The sequence below is a fragment of the Budorcas taxicolor genome, chromosome 22 (genome assembly GCF_023091745.1).
Source record: "Budorcas taxicolor isolate Tak-1 chromosome 22, Takin1.1, whole genome shotgun sequence".
NCBI classification, from domain to species: Eukaryota; Metazoa; Chordata; class Mammalia; order Artiodactyla; family Bovidae; genus Budorcas; species Budorcas taxicolor.
Window position 1 is genome coordinate 609,619 of NC_068931.1, and position 22,842 is coordinate 632,460.

Below are 22,842 nucleotides of genomic sequence, written 5' to 3' on the forward strand. Positions count from 1 at the left end.
TTCACACTTCCCTGCCTTCTTAAACCTTAAGGCAGAGTTCATTCTGCCTTGGTGTCTCATGATATGTATGCATGAATAAATACTTGCTCTTATCCTTGGCTTATAGCACCTGCCACTATTTGCTAACATGGAACAGTTAATTTTGCACTGAATTTCCATAGAACACATATTCTTCTATCTCCTTTCCTTTCTTGATTCTCATCAATTGATTTTCAAGATTCTAGAAACATTCTTTAATTCATTAACTATTTTTTCCAAATATGTTTTTCATTGTCATCTATCATTCTTTATCACAATGAAACAGAGTAGATAGTTTTTTGTTAGTCATTTGATTTTACTTACAATTCTAAATGAGACCCCACTTGAAAGAAAAGGACAGAGATTATCTCAAGGCTCTTTCTCTTTTTATTTGGTCTAAGATATTCATTGGTTTGCTAACGTTTACACATACTTTCAGTATGGGAATCCAATATATGAGGCAGTTATTAATTGATTCTCTGTATTGTCAAGTATGTTGGCTGTCACAGAATAATGACCCTCAAAGACACATTTTATAAGGAAGGCTGAGTGCCGAAGAATTGATGCTTTTAAACTGTGGTGTTGGAGAAGAGTCTTGAGAGTACCTTGGACTGTAAGAAGATCAAACCAGTCAATCCTAAAGGAAATCAGTCCTGAATATTCATTGGAGGGACTGATGCTGAAGCTTAAGCTCCAATACTTTGGCTAGCTAATGAGAAGAGTTGACTCATTAGAAAAGACCCTGATGCTGGGAAAGATTGAGGGCAGGAGGAGAAGGGGACGACAGAGGATGAGATGGTTGGATGGCATCACCAATTCTATGGACATGAGTTTGAATGAAGCAAGCTCCGGGAGATGGTGAAGGACAGGGAAGCCTGGCATGCTACAGTCCATGGGCTCACAAAGAGTCGGACACAACTGAGTGACTGAATAGCAACAACAATATATATATGTGACAACCTTGTTTGTGCATGCTAAGTCACTTCAGTTGTGTCTGATTGTGCCACCCTATGGACTGAAACCAGCCAGGCTCCTCTATCCATGGGATTCTCCTGGCAAGAATACTGGAATGGGTTGCCATGCCCTTCTCCAGGGTGTCTTCCCAATCCAGGGATCAAACCCATGTCTCCTGCAGCTCCTGCACTCCAGGCAGATGCTTTACAGCTGAGCCACTGGGGAAGGCCATATATGACCACCTTAATCATTCTAAATATAATTACTTCAATGAATCCACCTAGAAAAGTTCACATCTGTGTTATTGCATGCACATATACAAACTTTTTATCTACGTATCTATCATCTCTCTAAATGCTTTAAACACAAAATATAAATGTACATATATAAATATGTATATCTTTTGTGTGTAAAGTTTATTATGGCAAAGCTCAATCATCTTCCTTTTTGAAATTTCAACATCATCTCTCTAAAAGTTTGTTTCATAATTTATATTTTTTCCAACTCTTCCCTTAGACCATATGTTCACCTTCTCTGTATCTTCCAATTCTATTATTCTATTTCCATATATGTTCTCTGTAATAATTATATGATAGTGAAATAAGCTTACATGCTTTCATGTCACAGCTAAAGAAATAGTTTATCGATATAAAGGTCACATATAGAAAAACACTATTCCAAGAAACAATTATACATATGATACCTATATAAATATGCAGATACCTTTAAAAGAAAGAAAGAAAGAGATGATGTCTACCATTATTCCCTGAATATTCTTTTCCAGCAAAGAATCCAAACTACTAATACAACCCAGATGCACAATGAAGACATATTCACTTTTCACTTTCCCCGAATCAGGCTATTAATCTTGGAAAGATTCTGCACATATTATTTATTGACCTTTCCATCCTTCGTTGTCAGTTGACTTCAGTCCACAAGAGCAATATTCTCCTAAGGTACACACACGGACACACACAGACACGCATGTATACCTACATCAATGAATGTCTGTTTTTGTGTTTCTAAACAATAAAATTGTGTGTGCTTAGTTTCTCAGAATTATAAGTGACTTGTTCTGGAAACAGTACAATGCAAAGTAGTAACAGAGGATTATCTTACTCATAAAGATATTCATAATTTACAAAGCAGTGGTAGTATTTGCTCACATTCATTGTGTTTTAAAAACAAGTGATACAGATACAGATTTTTGGCAAGCTATTACCACTGAATGTGGTAACTAGTTTAGATATGGTTTGTTAGTTGCCAAGCCAAAGAGAAAATAATTTCTGAAGCTGTCCACTGACATTTTTAGCTTGTGGAACGTCAGTATGTACCCAAAGAAGTCATAATGCTTCAAGATATCACTCTTATTTGCCCTTCTCTATAAAAGGAGAGAGATCCAGTCACATCTGTTCGATCTATCAGTATTTTTAAATGTTGCCCCCCCACTCGTTAGTTAGCTCTTCTCTCTAAAAAGTTGTTGTTGTTGTTGTTTTTAATTAGGCAGGAGGGAGAGAAAAAAGAAAGGATTTCTGTCTCAATCTTTTCAACATACAAGAGTTTCAGGATTTATCCAACTTCTGCCTAGAAATTTTCCTGGAATTTTGTTATTGCTGTTATTATAGTTCTCTTTCTTTTAACCTCCCCTGTATTCAATTGTTTCCATTAGATTTTACTAGGTTTTGATGGCTGTATTATCTGAGAATCTTGGTGATTCACTGTTTGTTTTGTTCTCAAGAAGAGTTGGTTTTTCCTTCTTCAGTTTATTATCAGAATTGGTCACATGTCATCTGTTTTCTCCCAAGGAGAAAGTGGTACTTCATCTCCCTATCCATATGGAAATAGCCAGCTCCATATAAATGTGAACAAAACTGACATATATTTTTATGGGAATAAACTTTAAAAGCAACGGTTCAAGCTTCATCATATTTTTTAACTTTGAGTACCAGTGACAGGTCATATTTCTGCAATGATCTGTTGCCTGTCTATATGAAGGATTATTACACATACATGGAATTTTGAAAATTATATAACTACAGAAATAGCACACACAACTAATAATTGTGATTTTCCTTGTCCAGAATGAATACAAATTTATTTTTTGTTATTTTGATTACCTGAATAGCACAAGTTTATTGTAATAAACTGCACAATTTCAATAAAACAAAGGGAAAATAGAATGATTTACTCTGTGATTTCCATAATTAACAACAATGATTATTTTTGTATTGACCATTTCTAATATGTGAATGTATGTAAAGTTTAAGGTGTACAATACTTGTGCTTTTATAGCAGATACTTACTTTTACAAAAATTTAAATCCTTTCCCTTTTCCCCTAACTTTCCTATCCCCACTATCATCTCTAGGAAAAGACATTTAAAAAAACCATGACTTGTGAATGTTCCCATCACTTTTTCCAAGTCCATCTTAATATATGTAATGGTTTCAATAATATCTTTTTTCAACTCAAAAAATTATATTATGGGTTTAATCTGATATACACATAAATGATGCCTAATAATTACTAATATCATTGTACAACATCATTTATTAAACTACATTCCCAATGAGAGGTACTTTTCACTCCAAGAAATTATTTCTCTGTAGAATAATTGCTAGGCCAAACTATACATAACATTTTAATTAATGCCCATTACTAACTTAGTTTTAAAAATTTCTGTGACAACTCTATGGAACTGAATAATGTGCTTTCAAATAAGTGATATACCTGAGTCTGTATTACAACTGGATCTATTATAGCAATTCTTGTCTAAAGTTATTACTACAAGAGAACATTTCACAATAAGGTTACAGAATTCCCAAGTGAATGATTTGCTATTTGTTGACCCATACACAACTATATAACTGGAGACAGAAAGGTTTTGCAGTGTTACAAGTAATTTTTATTTTGGTAATAACTACGACTTTATAGACAGATAAATTGAGTTTAAAATAAATATTTAAAATTTGTAACAAATATATAAGACATCAAGTTCTGAAATACAACTTATTTTTTCAATGAACTAAGGTATTTGCATGGCCATTTTCTCAGTGCCATCATGACATCCTTGTTCCTTAGACATCCTATATCAGGGGGTTAAACACAGGTGTCACAATCGTGTAGGAGCCTTGGGTCTTGGGTCTTAAATATGTGACAAGGCCTGATCCGAAGAATAATGCCACAACCATAAGAAGAGATAAGCAGGTGGAAAATGCTTTGCCCCGACTTGTGGCTGATGGCAGTTTAAGGATTGTGGAGATGGTTTTGCCATGAGACAAGTATCAGCAGAAATGGAACCAAAACAAACACCACAGCAACTGTGAAGACCAACATTTCATTCAGAAAAGTGTCCCCACAGGCCAGCTTGAGTATGGGAGGGATGTCACAGAAGAAATGGTTGATGGGGTTAGAAACACAAAAGGGCAGAGAGAAAATGTGGCATGTCTGGCCTATTTGGATTGGGATTCCACTGATTCGGGAGCCAGCCACTAGCTGGATACACACCTTGAAGTTCATGACTAGAGGATAGTAGAGGGCTACAAATGGCCACGTAGCGGTTAGGCCATCACAGCCAGAAGGAAGCACTCGGTGGCCCCAAGTATAAGAATGAAGCATATTTGTGTGGCACAAGCAACTACAAAAACTGTTCTTCTTTGTGTCCAAAGACTGGTGAGCATTCTGGGGAGTGTAACAGACACATAGCAGATTTCCAAAAGGTAAAAATTGCCAAGGAAAAAATATATGGGGGTCTGGAGACTAGGGTCTAGTTTTGTTATCAGAAATATGATGCCATTGCTCATCAAGATAATTATATAGATGAGTAAGAACAGTCCAGATAAAAACCTCTGGAGATGAGGAACACCAACAAAGTCCAAGAAATCAAATTCCATCAGTTTGGTGAGATTACCTTCTGGTGCTTTTTCTTGGTGTACCATTTGTGAAAAAGCAGAAATATATTATCTGTTTTTTATTTTTACCATCAGGGATCAGTGCCTGTTTTATAAATTGTATCAGGATATCCAGATTGATTTCCATGATCAATGCAATTGTTTCTAATTTAAGAATTTTATTATTTATGCATTCTTCCCTTCTCAGTTTATAATCCACGTGTTATCACCACACACTCTCCCTTGAAATATCTTTTAGGGCATTCTTTTCAAATACAGTCCAAAGTCAAAAAGTTAAAGTGTTAGTCGTTCAGTCGTGTCTGACTCTCTGATCCCATGGACTGTAGCCCACCAGACTTCACTGCCCATAGGATTTCCTAGGCAAGAATACTGGAGTGGGTTGTCATTCCCTTCTGCAGGGGATCTTCCCCACCCAGGGATCAAACCCAGGTCTCCCTCATTGCAGGTGGATTGTTTATCAGCTGAGCCACCAGGGAAGCCCCAAATCCCCTGATCAGCACAGGTAATGGACAATTGACAATCACTGAAGAGAGACCCACAGTGTTGCCACATGATCTCAGTTTTAAATACTTACATTATTCTGTGGCCGTGTCTCATGGCTTATGGGAGCTTAGTACCCCAACCAGAGACTGAACCTCAGGCTCATGGCAGTGAAAGTATAGAATCTTAATCACTGGACTTCTACGGAACTCCCTTAAATATTTACATTTTGGGGGAATTTTATTGTATTTCTCTATAGCTTTTCTTTACATACTTGAGTAGAACTATTAATATAACAGAAATTCTCTTCCTTATATATTTTCAGCTACATATTTCAACTCTTCATTTCTCTCCCATCATTTGATGATCTTGATCATACACTTTCTTATATACAATTCACATTATTAGGAAGTTTATTTTTTTATTGTACATAGGGGAATAAAATACATATATTTCAGTAAGATACTATGTGGGGGCTATCAGAGGGTTTTATTCTGGAAAAGTTGTGTGGGAATAGATACAGATAGAAGCAATTAAGAGGGTCACTCTGGGAAAACAGGGGTCACCGGACTGTGTTCACTAGCTGTGCTCAACACTTCCTGTCATGCTTTACCCTGTGCTCTGTGTGCCTCTCTGACGTCTTTGCTGTTCCTCAAAAATAATAATAATAATAATTCAGATAACAGTTTCTAAACTCACTTTTCTTGAGCTAGGATATTGAGATTTAGCAATGACGGATACATTGATCATTTGCACATTGGCTCTGTGATTGCAAATCAATGCCTATTTTTTAAATCATACTTAAGTTTGAATCCTAACTCCACTATTTATCATCTGTTATATTTAGTAACTGTTTAAATTTTCTGTTTGCTTTCTTATTTGATATAATTAAATATGATATTGTTGATAAAATTACCTATCACTCTTAATATGTTTAAGTTATGGTCCTATAATTATAATTATTAATATGGTATAATGTTCTTAAATCTTTAGTTGCCAGGGTTGTAACACACTCCCTAGAAAAATTGTTTTCGGTAGAGTTATTGAGTTACTTGTTGATGATTTCATTTTTCATTTTTTTCCTATCATTAGAACCAGGAGTAGAATACAGTCTTACCTAAATAAGGAATGAGACTCCTCTACTATAGAATCTCAGAGCACTCACTCAGTTTTGGGGCTGACTCTGCATTGCACCATTGTTAAAGTGACTTCCTCCTTAAATATTACACTCCAGGCATCACTTGACTCAACATGACTCCCAGCCCTGCTTCTCATTTCCCCATCCTTTATGTTTCGAGTTTTTCCATGCAAGCATAGTCTAAATATAGTGTCATGGACAAAAACTACAATCCTGACAAGATGGCCTGCAATCAAGTCATGGGTTCACTTGCCAGCTGTGTGACAATGCAAAGTACTTAAACTCCCTGTGCCGTATATCGCTTGTACCAACAGTTAGGACTGCTGCATGAATTAATTCATTTGACACATGTAAAGAAACTTAAAGTTGTTTTGGCATTCATAGAAAATCTATTTGAAAGCTAGCTATTAAAAGCTAAATATTATTCTTCTAAATTTCACTGTTTTACCACTATGAAAAACTGCTCTCTAATTTACCTTAACTTTGTATCACATGGTTAATGAGGGAATGAAATAAGATATTAAAACAATCATCACAGTGATATAAAAATCCCTGACTCTTAGATGTGAATTCTCCAAGAATTTTCTGCCAATAATTTCAATAATATTATCACCTCTACTCTGTAGAACTAATAGGGAGAACACGCACGACTTTGTAGCATATAGTGTTGCAATTTGGCTAATTCCTTTCATCTACCTTTTATTTTCCCACTGATATTACATGATCTGGAATCGAAGGACTGAGACTATTTTCATACTTGGGAACAATATAGAACCTAGAAAATGCTTGTTTACTTAATATAGTGTTCATTATTTGATTCTGAAATTGAGAAAAGGAACAGACACTTTTAAAATTGTCAATCTGAAAAGGAAGAAAAGATTAATATACAAAAGAATAGAATTTTAATCTTTATCATTTTATGAGTAAAAACATTTAGTATGAGCAATTTCACTCATTACTTGAATAAAATTATTTCCAGTGCTATATAAAATATAGTTTTTAATTGTACAGATACAACATTTGGTGATCAAATCTTGTATGACATGAAATAGGTAAGATTGGAGTTCAAATTTTTCAAGAGTTGAACAAGGTATATTTCAAGTATATTTGTATATCTGATAAAAATTAGCAATGTAATCCTTGAAAATAATTTTAAAACAATGCTGGACTTGAAGCTATTTTTATTATTTTATGAATTTTATCAGTTTCTTTCTTCAAAATAATTGTTCTTTGAATTCCCCAACGGTTGTAACTTCATGTGCTATGTCATTTTAAATCTCTTATTATAATATCAAACTGAATAAACACATATAACTTTTTGTTGCAATGTGTTGACTCAAATAAAGTTTTCTTTAATATTATCTATACCTAGACTTTAATTATCACATTTTTTTTGACATTTCAAAGTGACTTAGTACCATTATTCATTATTATTATTGAATTGCAAATTTTATTTAATAGAATAAGAAATATATGTAAGTTGCTTAAATAAGCCAAAGCATTTGCTACCATGTTAAAATTTATAATTTACACATTAAAACATGTGTAAATTATTAATTTTAAATTTAAAATAAGAATTAAACCTTACTATAATTATTTTCATATTTACCTTTCTTACTTGAGACATTGCTGATTTTTCTCACTAGAGAAAGTCAGAATATTTAAGTTCCTATAAGTGAAATTACTTGTTTCATCAAAGTAATTCAACTGGCTTTTAAATATTCTGTTCTTTCTAAACATAAAGTGCTCTTTAAAAGTAGTTATCTCTACCCAAGGGATCTCTGCCACCTGGCACATTTAAATTTCCAATCAAAATCATCACTTCATGAATTTTCTGACTTGTTATATTTTTTAAAAATTTTCCCAGATAGCTCTCATTCTACTCAGAAAATGTTTTTCTTCAGCCTCTCCAGGAAGAGGACACAGTGCATTTTATTCCTTAGATGTGAACAGGGTGCTAAGCAATATTATTTGTGGGCTACCCAGATGGTATAGTGGGTAAAGAATTGGCCTTTCAATGCAGTAGATGCAAGAGGCCAATGCAGGAGATGCAAGAGACACATGTTTGATTCCTGGGTCAGGAAATTCACCTGCAGTAGGAAATGGCAACCCACTCCAGAATCCTTGCCGGGAGAATTCCATGGACAGAGGAGCCTGGTGGGCTACAGAGTCAGACATGACTGAGCACGTACACTCACACAGTATTATTTGGGTTGATCCAAAACAGACATGCATCCAATTCTTACCTTAACTATTATGAAGACATTATATAGAGTCTCTGTATGATATGTTCCTTGATTCCTAGTTAGAGGACAGATCTGTGTAATAGTTATAATACATATTCTGATGGCAAAGATTTTATGTGAAAAATTAGTGTGTTATTGATTTCTTCAGCAACCTGAGATTTAGCTGATGAATGTATTAAACATACATCAAAATTTAAAAATTTAACCCAAGGTTAATCATAGTGGGAGAAAATTTTTCCTCTCCTTTGCAGCCTACCACCAATTTTTCACAAATTTATTTTATATGTTCAAGATATGAATACTTTCAGACTCTAGTTACAATAAAATGAGACTCTGGAATAAGTCCAGCTGAGATCTTGCTGCTGCTGCTGCTGCTGCTACTAAGTCACTTCAGTTGTATCCGACTCTGTGCGACCCCGTAGACGGGGGCTCACCAGGATCCGCCGTTCCTGACAAGAACATTGGAGTGGGTTGCCATTTCCTTCTCCAATGCATGAAAGTGAAAAGTGAAAGTGAAGTCGCTCAGACGTGTCCAACTCTATGAGAATCCATGGACTGCAGCCTACCACACTCCTCTGTACATGGGATTCTACCGGCAAGAGTACTGGAGTGGGGAGCAATTGCCTTTTCTGCTGAGATCATGGGAAAGATGCTAAGCAAAAGCTTGTGAGTTACACGTTTCAAATGTAGAGAAATTTCTCCAACATAGTTCAGTTCAGTCCCTCAGTCGTGTCCGACTCTTTGCGACCCCATGAATCACAGCACGCCAGGCCTCCATGTCCCTCACCATCTCCCAGAATTCACTCAGACTCACGTCCATCGAGTCCATGATGCCATCCAGCCATCTCATCCTCTGTCATCCCCTTCTCCTCCTGCCCCCAATCCCTCCCAGCATCAGAGTCTTTTCCAATGAGTCAACTCTTCGCATGAGGTGGCCAAAGTACTGGAGTTTCAGCTTTAGCATCATTCCTTCCAAAGAAATCCCAGGGCTGATCTCCTTCAAAATGGACTGGTTGGATCTCCTTGCAGTCCAAGAGACTCTCAAGAGTCTTCTCCAACAACCACAGTTCAAAAGAATCAGTTCTTCGGTGCTCAGCCTTCTTCACAGGCCAACTCTCACATCCATACATGACTACTGGAAAAACCATAGCCTTGACTAGACAGACCATAGTTGGCAAAGTAACGTCTCTGCTTTTGAATATACTATCTAGGTTGGTCATAACTTTTCTTAAAAGGAATAAGAGTCTTTTCATTTCATGGCTGCAGTCACCATCTGCAGTGATTTTGGAGCCCAAAGAAATAAAGTCTGACACTGTTTCCACTGTTTCCCCATCTATTTCCCGTGAAGTGATGGGACCGGATGCCATGATCTTCATTTTCTGAATGTTGAGCTTTAAGTGAACCTTTTCTCTCTCCTCTTCCACTTTCATCAAGAGGCTTTTTAGTTCCTCTTCACTCTCTGCCATAAGGGTGGTGTCATCTGCATATCTGAGGTTATTGATATTTCTCCCAGCAATCTTGATTCCAGCTTGTGTTTCTTCCAGTCCAGCCTTTCTCATGATGTACTCTGCATAGAAGTTAAATAAGCAGGGTGAAAATATACAGCCTTGCCATACTCCTTTTCCTATTTGGAACCAGTCTGTTGTTCCATGTCCAGTTCTAACTGTTGCTTCCTGACCTGCATACAGATTTCTCAAGAGGCAGGTCAGGTGGTCTGGTATTGCCATCTCTTGCAGAATTTTCCACAGTTTATTGTGATCCACACAGTCAAGGGATTTGGCATAGTCAATAAAGCAGAAATGGATGTTTTTCTGGAACTCTCTTACTTTTTCCATGATCCAGCGGATGTTGGCAATTTGATCTCTGGTTCCTCTGCCTTTTCGAAAACCAGCTTGAACATCAGGGAGTTCACGGTTCACGAACTGCTGAAACCTGGCTTGGAGAATTCTGAGCATTACTTTACTAGCGTGTGAGATGAGTGCAATTGTGCAGTAGTTTGAGCATTCTTTGGCATTGCCTTTCTTTGGGATTGGAATGAAAACTGACCTTTTCCAGTCCTGTGGCCACTGCTGAGTTTTCCAAATTTGCTGGCATATTGCGTGCAGCACTTTCACAGCATCATCTTTCAGGATTTGAAACAGCTCAACTGGAATTCCATCACCTCCACTGGCTTTGTTTGTAGTGATGCTTTCTAAGGCCCACTTGACTTCACATTCCAGGATGTCTGGCTCTAGATTAGTGATCACATTATCATGATTATCTGGGTCGTGAAGCTCTCTTTTGTACAGTTCTTCTGTGTATTCTTGCCACCTCTTCTTAATATCTTCTGCTTCTGTTAGGTCCATACCATTTCTGTCCTTTATCGAGCCCATCTTTGCATGAAATGTTCCCTTGGTATCTCTAATTTTCTTAAAGAGATCTCTAGTCTTTCTCATTCTGTTCTTGTCCTCTATTTCTTTGCACTGATCGCTGAAAAAGGCTTTCTTATCTCTTCTTGCTATTCTTTGGAACTCTGCATTCAGATGCTTATATCTTTCCTTTTCTCCTTTGCTTTTCGCCTCTCCTCTTTTCACAGGTATTTGTAAGGCCTCCCCAGACAGCTATTTTGCTTTTTTGTATTTCTTTTCCATGGGGATGGTCTTGATCCCTGTCTCCTGTACAATGTCACAAACCTCATTCCATAGTTCATCAGGCACTCTATCTATCAGATCTAGGCCCTTAAATCTATTTCTCACTTCCACTGTATATCATAAGGGATTTGATTTAGGTCATACCTGAATGGTCTAGCGGTTTTCCCTACTTTCTTCAATTTGAGTCTGAATTTGGTAATAAGGAGCTCATGATCTGAGCCACAGTCAGCTCCTGGTCTTGTTTTTGTTGCCTGTATAGAGCTTCTCCATCTTTGGCTGCATAGAATATAATCAATCTGATTTCAGTGTTGACCATCTGGTGATGTCCAAGTGTAGAGTCTTCTCTTGTGTTGTTGGAAGAGGGTGTTTGTTATGACCAGTGCATTTTCTTGGCGAAACTATTAGTCTTTGCCCTGCTTCATTCTGCATTCCAAGGCCAAGTTTGCCTGTTACTTCAGGTGTTTCTTGACTTCCTACTTTTGCATTCCAGTCCCCTATAATGAAAAGGACATCTTTTGGGGGTGTTAGGTCTAAAAGGTCTTGTAGGTCTTCAGAAAACCGTTTAACTTCAGTTTCTTCAGTGTTACTGGTTGGGGCATAGACTTGGATAACTGTGATATTGAATGGTTTGCCTTGGAAATGAACAGAGATCATTCTGTCATTTTTGAGATTGCATCCAAATACTGCATTTTGGACTCTTTTGTTGACCATCATGGCTACTCCATTTCTTCTGAGAGATTCCTGCCCACAGTAGTAGATATAATGGTCATCTGAGTTAAATTCACCCATTCCAGTCCATTTTAGTTTGCTGATTCCTAGAATGTCGATGTTCACCCTTGCCATCTCTTGTTTGACCACTTCCAATTTGCGTTGATTCATGGACGTGACATTCCAGGTTCCTTTGAAATATTGCTCTTTACAGCATCAGATCTTGGTTCTATCACCAATCACATCCACAACTGGGTATTGTTTTTGCTTTGGCTCCATCCCTTCATTCTTTGTGGAGTTATTTCTCCACTGATCTCCAGTAGCATATTGGGCACCTAATGACCTGGGGCGTTCCTCTTTCAGTATCCTATCATTTTGCCTTTTCATGCTGTTCATGGGGTTCTCAAGGCAAGAATACTGAAGTGGCTTGCCATTCCCTTCTCCAGTGGACCACATTCTGTCAGACCTCTCCACCATGACCCACCCATCTTGGGTTGCCCCACAGGCATGGCTTGGTTTCATTGAGTTAGACAAGGCTGTGGTCCTAGTGTGATTAGATTGACTAGTTTTCTGTGAGTATGGTTTCAGTGTGTCTGCCCTCTGATGCCTTCTTGCAACACCTACCATCTTACTTGGGTTCCTCTTACCTTGGGTGTGGGGTATCTCTTCACGGCTGCTCCAGCAAAGCACAGCCACTGCTCCTTACCTTGGACGAGTGGTATCTCCTTACCGCCCCCATTCCTGACCTTCAACGTGGGATAGCTCCTCTAGGCCCTCCTGTGCCTGCTCAGCCACCGCTCCTCGGGTTGCTCCTCCAGCCACCGGCCCTGGCTTCGGGCGTGGGTGGCTCCTCCCAGCTGCTGCCCCTGGCCTCAGGCTTGGGGTGGCTCCTCAGCGTCACTGCCCCTGGCCTCAGATGTGGGGTGTCTCCTCCCGGCCGCCACTGGCCTTGGACACTGGGTAGCTCCTCCTGGCCGCCGCCCTGACCTCGGACGCAGGCTGGCTCCTCCCGGCCATTCCTGCACCGTCGCAGCCTGGCACTCTGGGCCGCTGTCCCTGACTTCAGACGTGTTTAAATATCTTGGCTTAAAGCCAGTTTCTCATAACCAAAAAAATTGGATATTGTTTCCTGTTATTTAGTAAATAGTGATTTCTTAAGGCTTATGATTATGAAGAGAAAACACGAGAGGGAACACATATAGTAATGTGGCAGTGTGAGTGATTTGGAAGGTTAATTTAAAAAGTATCAGGAGCCTCACGCAAAGATCACGGTGGTGGGACAGGCTTCTCATGGGGACCGGATGTGATAAAGGACAGAAAGGGAGTGAGAGGCCAGCCAGGCTGAGCTCCTGCAGGGGCTCATCCAAGAAATAGCTGGTGCTGGGAAGGAGTTACAAGACCCCGTGATTCGCAGAGTGCAGTACTATGCATGGGCTTCTCAGGTGGCTCAGTGGTAAAGAATCTGCCTACCAAGGCAGGAGAGGCCAGGGCAGCCTGGTGGCTATCGTCCATGGCGTCTGACGAGTCCGACACAGCTGAGCGACGGAGCACAGCTCAGCGCAGTATCATGCATAAATAAAGAAGCCTTCTGCTGGAATAGAACAGAAATTCCAGAAAAGGCTCAAATATACATGAAAATTTGTCATTGACTAAAAATAGCCTACCAAATTGGTAAAGCGTGGGCATTTAAAATAATTGTTATTCGGACAACTGGGCAGCCTTAGAGGGGAAAAAGACAGTATATGTATTTTTGATAACTATCCCACAGAAGGATAAACCCTAAATGATACACAAGTTTGTATATTTTAGAGTAAAATGATGACAGTATTCTAAGAAATGGGTTTTATAATTTTGGAGTAAGGAAAGTTTAACTCATTAAAATTTAGAATGCAGGACACACACACACACACACACACAAACAAAAATACTGTGTAAAAGTAAATGATTCTAGATGATAAAAAGTAGCAAGCCCCAAAAGTATCAAATATAATTAATATAATGGAAAAAATTGTTACAACTGATTTCAAATAAAATGATCTTGCCTCCTTCTTTAATACAGAGGAAAAGCCCAAAGTATAAATTTTTTAAATGGGTAAATCAGATGAATTAACAATTCACAGAAGAAAAATATTCCTTCAACACACAGACAACAGCTTCGTTTATTAAAATAATAACAATAAGTAAATTGTAATCTGAACAATGATACAGTGTTTAAAAATCTGACACATTTTCCTATGCATTGTGTATGTGTGGAGAGGAATATCCAATTGACCAATATCACAGTTGTACTCACTCTTTGAATTAATCAGTAAGCATGCACACATACTAAGATATGCAGTAGCATGATATTGCAACAAATTTTTGCTTGAAAAAGTATGACTATTTTATGACTTAATGAGCCTTGATTTTTATATTGTCATCTATTCTTTTTTTCTGCCACAGTTATATATCTTTAAAATATGTTCTATAATTTATCAAAAATTTCTAGTGCTTAAAAGTAGACTGGCTTATTGTGACCCAGTGCCTCTTAACCACAAATGAAAGTTATTTGTTTTTAATTGTTTTAGAGGTTGGAAAATTAAACTTGGCTTTAAGTATGTCCTTTTATAAAGATGTTGATTTATTTTTCAAAGCAATTCTGTAGCGTCATCAGTCTTGAATCATATTTTTGTTGCTTGATTACTACTTTTTTATAATAAAAGATAATTCATTTTTCTAAATTAGTTTCAGAAAAAAAATAGAAGCATAGCCAAAAGTAATAGAGAGTATTATGCTTTTTTCCATGATAGAATATGCTCATTAAATAAAATTTAAGAAATAGAGGGAATTATATACATATACATATGATAAATGGTGTTCTAAATACTGCTTTTCACCTTAACAAAAAGTATATGTACAGTATGATTATGATTTGGTTTGCTTAAAAACATGCTTAATCCATGCTGTATGTAATTGCATTTTATTCATTTCTATAACTCCTTGGTTTTCCTCTGTGTGAAATTATCACAATTACAGTCAATTCTAGTTTGATAAAGATTTGACATTATGAATGATGTGAAATGAGCATTTTTAGATGCATCCCTTGGCACACATGTGCATACATTTCTTCTGGTACGTGGCTAAGGGTAAGCTTTTCTTGATGAAGGAAGGCTGTGTGCTAATATGCTGTACAATTCACACAACAGCATCAGGTGAGAGCTTCCATTACTCCACATCCTTTATGTATGTGATAGGGTGAGTCTTTTTGTTTATTTCATCCTTGTAATGAATGTGTCATAGATTTCATTTGGTTTTAGTCTGCATTTACTGGTTTCTAATGAGTTATTTTCTTCTTTTTTCTGGGCATTTAGATTACTCTATCTTGTGAAATGCACCTTTAAGTCTGTTGTCAATTTTTCTCCTGAATTTTTGATGCTTTTTATTTAGAGCACTCCTTTAAGTATAGCGTATTTAAAATTTTTATGTTGAAAATTTTCACTCTGAATAGCAGTATTTCTTAGTCCAGGAAGTGCAACTGATTAATGTTTCACTTCAGTTCAGTTCAGTTCATTTCAGTCGATCAGTGTCCAACTCTTTGCGACCCCATGAATTGCAGCACACCAGGCCTCCCTGTCCATCACCAACTCCCGGAGTTTACTCAAATTCATGTCCATCGAGTCAGTGATGCCATCCAGCCATCTCATCCTCTGTCGTCCCTTCTTCTCCTGCCCCCAATCCTTCCCAGCTTCAGGGTCTTTTCCAATGAGTCAACTCTTTGCATGAGGTGGCCAAAGTATTGGAGTTTCAGCTTTAGCATCAGTCTTTCCAATGAACACCCAGGACTGATCTCCTTTAGAATGGACTGGTTGGATCTCCTTGAAGTCCAAGGGACTCTCAAGAGTCTTCTCCAACACCACAGTTCAAAAGCATCAATTCTTCGGTGCTTAGCTTTCTTTACAGTCCAACTCTCACATCCATACATGACTACTGGAAAAACCATAGCCTTGACTAGATGGACCTTTGTTGGCAAAGTAATGTCTCTGCTTGTCTACATTATGTCTAATAATTTTATCAAAAACACTTTTCTTGCACCAACGTCATGAAGTTAATAAACATTATCTTGGAAAAGACATGCATTTTTACTTAAGTTTACAAATTATCTGAGATTACATTTTAAAATAAATTTTGTGAAGTGAGAGTCAACTCTCTTTTTTTTGCACCATTATATATAATTAAATTAATATAATTTATTAAAAGGCCATCTTTTCTACATTTTCTGCAATATGAACTTTTGCTTATTAAAGTGTGCCCATGTTCTATAGTCATTCAACAAGTATTCTCTAAAGCTTTCCATATGCAGTAATCTTTGCTAGCTGAAATCTTTTCCTTTTTAGTTATAACAATACAGAGGGAGACAAAATAGAATATACATTATGAATTTTGGATAAAAATACTGGGAGGCCAATTGGTAGATAAAATATGCTATATTGTTTTAGTAATTTGCTGAGAGCAAATCACCTGATGCAGAGAGCCACCTCAATGTAAAAGACCTTGATGCTAGCAAAGATGAAGGCAAAATGGAGGAGACAGCAGAGGATGAGACGGCTGGATATTAATAGTGTCACTGACTCAATGGACATGAATCTGAGCAAATTCTGAGAGACAGTGAGTGACTGAGGAGCCTGGCATGCTACAGTCCATGAAGACACAGAGTTAGACATGACTTACCAACTGAACAACAACAACAAATCAAATAAGCAGTGAATTTTTGCTGACAGAGACTAGCCCATTAAATATGAGATCAGCAAAAAAATTAATTTCTTATAAATACAAACACTAGGGAGATAATCCTGATATCAGAAAGTCAAGCATAAAATGGCAAGTTCATGAAGGTAATCAATTTAATATTAATACAGGAAGCAAAATTTGAAATAATGTCTGATTAAGACAAGAGCAGAACTAAGTGGGGAAAAAGATCACTAGCTCAAAGCAGTGGATAAGACATTAAACATTAAGGCAGTCATTTTCTCAAGGCTGTTGTAACAGCCTCATTCCTCAGGGTATATATCATGGGATTAAATATCAGGGTAACGGTACAGAAAGAAGATTAAAAACATTTCCTGTAAAAATGTTTGGAATCATGTCATAAATATGGAATGGTTCTGGGTCCACAAAATAAAGGCACAACTATGGGGCTTCCCAGGTGGCACTAATGGTAAAGAACCCACCTGTCAATGCAGGAGACATAAGAGACGCAGGTTCGATCCCTGGGTAGGGAAGATCCCCTGGAGAAGGGCACAGCAGCCCATGCCAGTGTTCTTGCCTGGAGAATCCCATGGACAGAGGAGCCAGCTGGGCTACGGCCCACAGGGTTGCAGACAGTCGGACACAACTGAAGCAACTTAGTGCACACACGTGATGTGAGGTGAGCAGGTGGAGAAAACTTTGGCTCATCCCGTTGCTGATGGCAACATAGGATGGAGAAGGGATTTTACTGTAGGAGCCAAGTATCAACTGAAAAGGGGTCATGACAAATGATTCACTAATGGTACAGCTGTAGAGACTGACATCTCATTCAGAAAAACATCACCACAGGCCACCTTGCAGTTAGATCCAAAAATGACAGAGGGGAAATCTGGCATGTTTGCCTTATCCTGGCTGTAACACCACTGATCCAAGAGCCAAGCGTCATCAGCTGAACACAGAGCTCCCAGTTTATAACCAGAGGAAGTTGCAGCAGTTACAGATGGCCGCATAGCCGTCACGGGCCATAACTGTCAAGACCAAGTATTCTGTGTCCCCAAGAATACAAATAAAATACATCTTTGTAGTGCAGGCAAATATATATATATTCTGACTGAAGGTTTATGGATATTCTAGAAAGAGTGACATAACAGATTTCCAGGAAGGAAAAGTTACTGAGGAAAAAACACATAGGAATCTGACAGCCTAGTCTACTCTGATTATAAGAGTATTGTTGTTGCTTCTCACCAGGATAATCACATAAAAAAGGAAAATATTACAAAGAGAAACACTGGGAATACAGAGACATTGGGAACACAGAAAAATCAAAAAGTACCTGTGTTATCACTGAAGTAAGATGTGCTTCTTGGTTCTGTGAGGGTGTGTTTAATGTTCTCTCTGTGAAAAGAGTGAAATCAGTAATTTTTATTTTTATTTTCTATAGTAATTTTATTTTATATAGTATAGCTATATATAAATATGTATTTATTGTTGCTGTTCAGTCTTTCAGTCATGTCCGACTCTTCGCAACCTTATGGACTGCAGCACTCCAGGCCTCCCTGTCTCTCACCATCTTCCAGAGTTTGCCCAAGTTCATGTCCATTGCATCCATGATACCATTCAACCATTTCATCTTCTGATGCCCTCTTCTGCCCTCAATGTTTCCCAGCATCAGGGTCTTTTCTAATGAGTCGGCTGTTTGCATCAGGTGGTCAAAGTATTGGAGCTTCAGCTCCAGCATCAGTCCTTCCAATGAATATTGAAATATATATGTTTATATTATATAAAGTATATATTATAAATATGTAAAAGTGCCTATGTACATATGTATCCCATACATATATTAGGATACATATGTATCATAATTTTAAATTTATCTCTGTTTGTAACTATTATTACAGCCATTTTAGTCCTTTTTTGATGACATGACCAAACATTATATATTCTGGCTCTGTTTAGTTCATAAAAAATGTGCTATTTCTTTCAAATATCAAATATTATTTGACTGATATTTAAATTTCTCTGTTAGCTACTGAATATTCTGTAAAATGTTGGGAGGCAATAAGAAAAGAAGAAATGCAGTAATTTTCTTCCACATGTCATTTTTATTTTCTGAATAAAATTTATCATTTTTGTGATGTGAATATTATTCTCTTTGTAATAAATCCATACTACAAAAAAGTATAAACAAATAAATAAGTCAGACATTATCTGAACTCCTGTCACTGTAAAGCAGTTCTTTCTCTCTTCTAATGCACTGACATATATAGACACCAACTAGAAAGATGCACATGTGAAGTGATATATGAATATATGGATGCTATCTCCCTTTGTTTTACAAAAAAAAGTTATGTTTTATACATGTATTTATGTACTTACTTACATGCCTGGAAAGCTTGGGATTTCCTCACTGGTGTGGCTCTAAAACATTGTCCTGAGAGACTGGGCAGCATCACATGGGAAACGGGTGCCCATGTCTACTATGTTCCAAATAAGAACAGCTTACCTTGGCTTTGCAAGTGTTATTTTTTGCAGTACTGAAAAAGCTTTTAATAAACATCCTGAACAAACACAATTAACCATCATTCTTGGGCAAATATTTTTATGAGGCTGCATAGATATAGTTTTTAAAGTAAAAAAAAAAAAAATTCTACATATTTTTTTAAATCACTGTTCCCAAAAGATACAGAATTTATTCCAGATGACTAGAATAAAAACACCATAATAAAAAGACTGCTAACACAGTGTATTGCTTTCCTAGATCTATTGTAACAAATTATCACAAATTGAGTGGTTTAAGGAACAAAAGTTGACTTTCTCATATCTTCAAAAGCCAGTGTCCCAAATCACAGTGCTGGCAGGGTTCTCCTCCACAGGCTCTGAAGGGATAGTCACTCCTTGCCTCTTTCTGCTTTTCGTGGTCCCTGGTCTGCATTGCTTCATGGCTGCATCACTCCCGGTTGCTTCCTCCGTCTTCACATGATATTCTTCTATGTGTCACTGTATCTCTATTTTTAACTTAATCTCTCTTCCCACCTTATAAGAACTAAGAACAATGATCATAGGATATAGTGCCCTTCCCATAAATTAAGATAATCTTATTTCAAAGTCCTTAACTGAATTACATTTGCAAAGGCTTTTAGTTTCCTAATAAGTTCAGGTTTGTGTTGGGAGCAGTGTTAGGCATTACTGACAAAATGGAGGCATGGCCCCAACCCCCCCTCTCTTTGTCCCACAGGCACGGACCCAGGATGAAGGAGTTAGGCCTTGTGATTCTGACTTGTTTTTTCCTCTCCTAGGCTGAGTTGACTGAAAAGGAATATTAAGGTGATTATTGTTCTTGAGAGGAGCATGAGAAGGCACAAAGCCTTCTGCAGCATTGCTCAGAGAATAATTCATATAGTTAATCATTGACATTTGTTTAAGGACTTTTACAAAAGAGTGTTCCAGGATGAACACATGGGCTGCAGCTTGAGGCCATGGGAGGGATTGATATCTCAAGCCTATCTGTGAGGAGAATGTTTATGGCAAAGGAGTTTACTGAATTTAGGGCTTCAAAATAATTAAAATAGTTAGAAGTTAAAGATTTAAGGAATGTTGTAATGCTAGCATATTTTACTATAGCTTATATAGGTTAGAAATTTTAGAGATACTAATAGCTAGAAGCCTTTTTAAGAGATAGTGAGCTCAGGATGTTAGGGGCAAACAGGATTTAGAAAGATAAGAAATAAACTGAGGAATGTAGCATGAGTTACAATGTAATCACAAGTTAACTATAGGACACATAAGAGGAAGTAGATAATAGATGGTAAAGCTGATTCTAAGAGAATCGCTGAAGCAGGAACTATGTTTGAAGGGCAAAAATGATTTATGGAGATAATAAATCTGGATGAGGAGGAACTGAAAATGTCAAACCTCTGACCTAATGCTTTTATAAAAGTATAAAAAGAAAATCTTAAACTTGAAATAAATGTGCAGTCCAAGAAAACTGAGAGGCTGTGTCATTACTCACTGACACCGTCCCTCCCTTCAGGTTGAATCCCTGGCGGCTGGAGCTGGACTCAGGTTTGCAGGTTGTAACCTGACATATATTTAAAGGGATCAACATTCAACCCGATGCAGTTTATAAATTCCTAATATTCCTAATACTAAGGAGACACTACAAAAGCAAAACATGAAGCTACAAGCCAGAGGAAATGACGTCACTATAGAACAGTCAGCATTGAGGTAACAAAGGATCCTTTCAGGGTTTGTACTCTGAAAGGGATATGGACAGTTACAAAACAGAGAAAGAAGGAGAAATTGCAAGAAAACACTTGGATTCTCCTACTCCCACCAACTTGGATGTGGTTGTTATTTTCTCATCGTCTAAATCCAATCGTAAGAACAGAAAAGGACAGTGAATATGCCTGAAGGAATGGAAAGTTTCAAGCAAATTTCTTACAGGACATGACCATGATCATTTGTTATATCGCATTTAACTATCATTTTATTGCTCAGGAAATGTCTTACCTCAGTCTTTCCCAGTGAGAGAAAAGATAGGTCTTCAGAATAGATCATTGCCATGGAGATAATTTGTGCTTTGATAACCCGGAAACCCTTAACTCTTTGAAACTGAGGTTCTTTCACATAATGTGAGATGGCAGTAATGATATTAACTATCAGTTTATAGGAACATAGAAATAAACTAGATGATATTTTCTGGTGTATTTACATGAGAAACGTAGAAACAAATTGCTTCTGTAATTTCAAGCCTTTGAGTCAAGCTGATAATTTACTTAGTAGTTTTCTCAGTGCTACAGTGATATCTTTGTTCCTCAGAGTAAATATGCTGGGATTCAACGTTGAGATCCAAACTGTGTAGAAAGGAGAGATCAGCTCCCCAGTGTCTTCAGATGGATTTTGTTTGGGCTGTAAATAGGTGGTAGAGGCTGTGCCATAGAATAAGACCACCACTGTGAGGTGAGACGAGCAAGTGGAGAACACTTTAGCCCTCCCTCTGGCAGATGGTGATTTCAGAATGTTGGAGATGATCTTGCCATAGGAGACTACAGTCAACAGAAATGGAACCATGACGAACACCACTGCAACTGCATAGACTGCTATCTCATTCACAAATGCGTCCCCACAAGCAAGCTTGAATATTGGGGAGGGGTCACAGAAAAAAAGATTAATTGTGGTAGGTCCACAAAAGGGCAGAGAGAAAACTGGCCATGTTTGCCCAATTACAACAGGAACTCCACTGACCCAGGAGGCAGTGACCAGCTGGACACAGACCTGAGGGCTCTTGATCAGACCATAGTGAAGAGGGTTACAAATGGCCACGTAGCTGTCATAGGCCATCACAGCCAGGAGGAGACACTCTAAACCTCCAAACAGAAGGACCAAATACATTTGTGTAGCGCAGGCAATGAAAGAAATGTGCCCTTTCTGGTTCAGAAGGTCCATGAGCATTCTTGAGATAGTGGCAGTTACATAACAGATTTCTAAAATGGAAAAGTGGTTGAGGAAAAAGTACATGGGAGTCTGGAGAATAGGGTCAATTCTTGTTATCAGTACAATGACACTATTACACATCAGAATGGTCAGATAGAGGACTAAAAATATCCCCAAAAGAATCCATTGGAAATTGAGAATATCAGAAAACCCCAAAAGGATAAATTCCATCATTGTAGTGATATTTGGTTTTTCTGTTCTTAATTTGTACTCCATCTGTAGATATGATAAATTCAAGGTGGTTAATTCATTAATGATTTTGAGGAACATTTCCCTTCAGTTAACTGGATTAGATGCGTGAACCTATTTGCATAATCCATGCAAGTATTTCTGCCTTTGCCTTGCTCAGTTTCCAAGAAATGAGATTTGAAACCTCAGCAACGAACTGATGTGCAGTTAAAATCAATTAGAGAAATAAAATCTCCATTTTCTTATACTTGGATGTAGTGATACCAGAGGGCTTCCCTGATATCTCAGCAGTAAAAGAATTTGCTTGAAATGCAGGAGATACAGGAGATGTAGGTTTGATTTGTGGGCAAC

General features: G+C 37.6%; 1 protein-coding gene and 1 pseudogene across 1 annotated transcript; both read right to left on the reverse strand.

The window, feature by feature from the left end:
* Positions 1–3,980: 3,980 nt before the first annotated feature.
* LOC128067245 (olfactory receptor 10AG1-like) lies at positions 3,981–4,909 on the reverse strand (annotated as a pseudogene).
* Positions 4,910–21,567: 16,658 nt separating this feature from the next.
* Positions 21,568–22,542, reverse strand: LOC128067246 (olfactory receptor 10AG1-like). Its single transcript, XM_052660201.1, has one exon. The coding sequence runs from the start codon at positions 22,516–22,518 to the stop codon at positions 21,568–21,570; it is 951 nt and encodes a 316-aa protein (XP_052516161.1). The 5' UTR covers positions 22,519–22,542.
* Between the last annotated feature and the right edge of the window lie 300 nt (positions 22,543–22,842).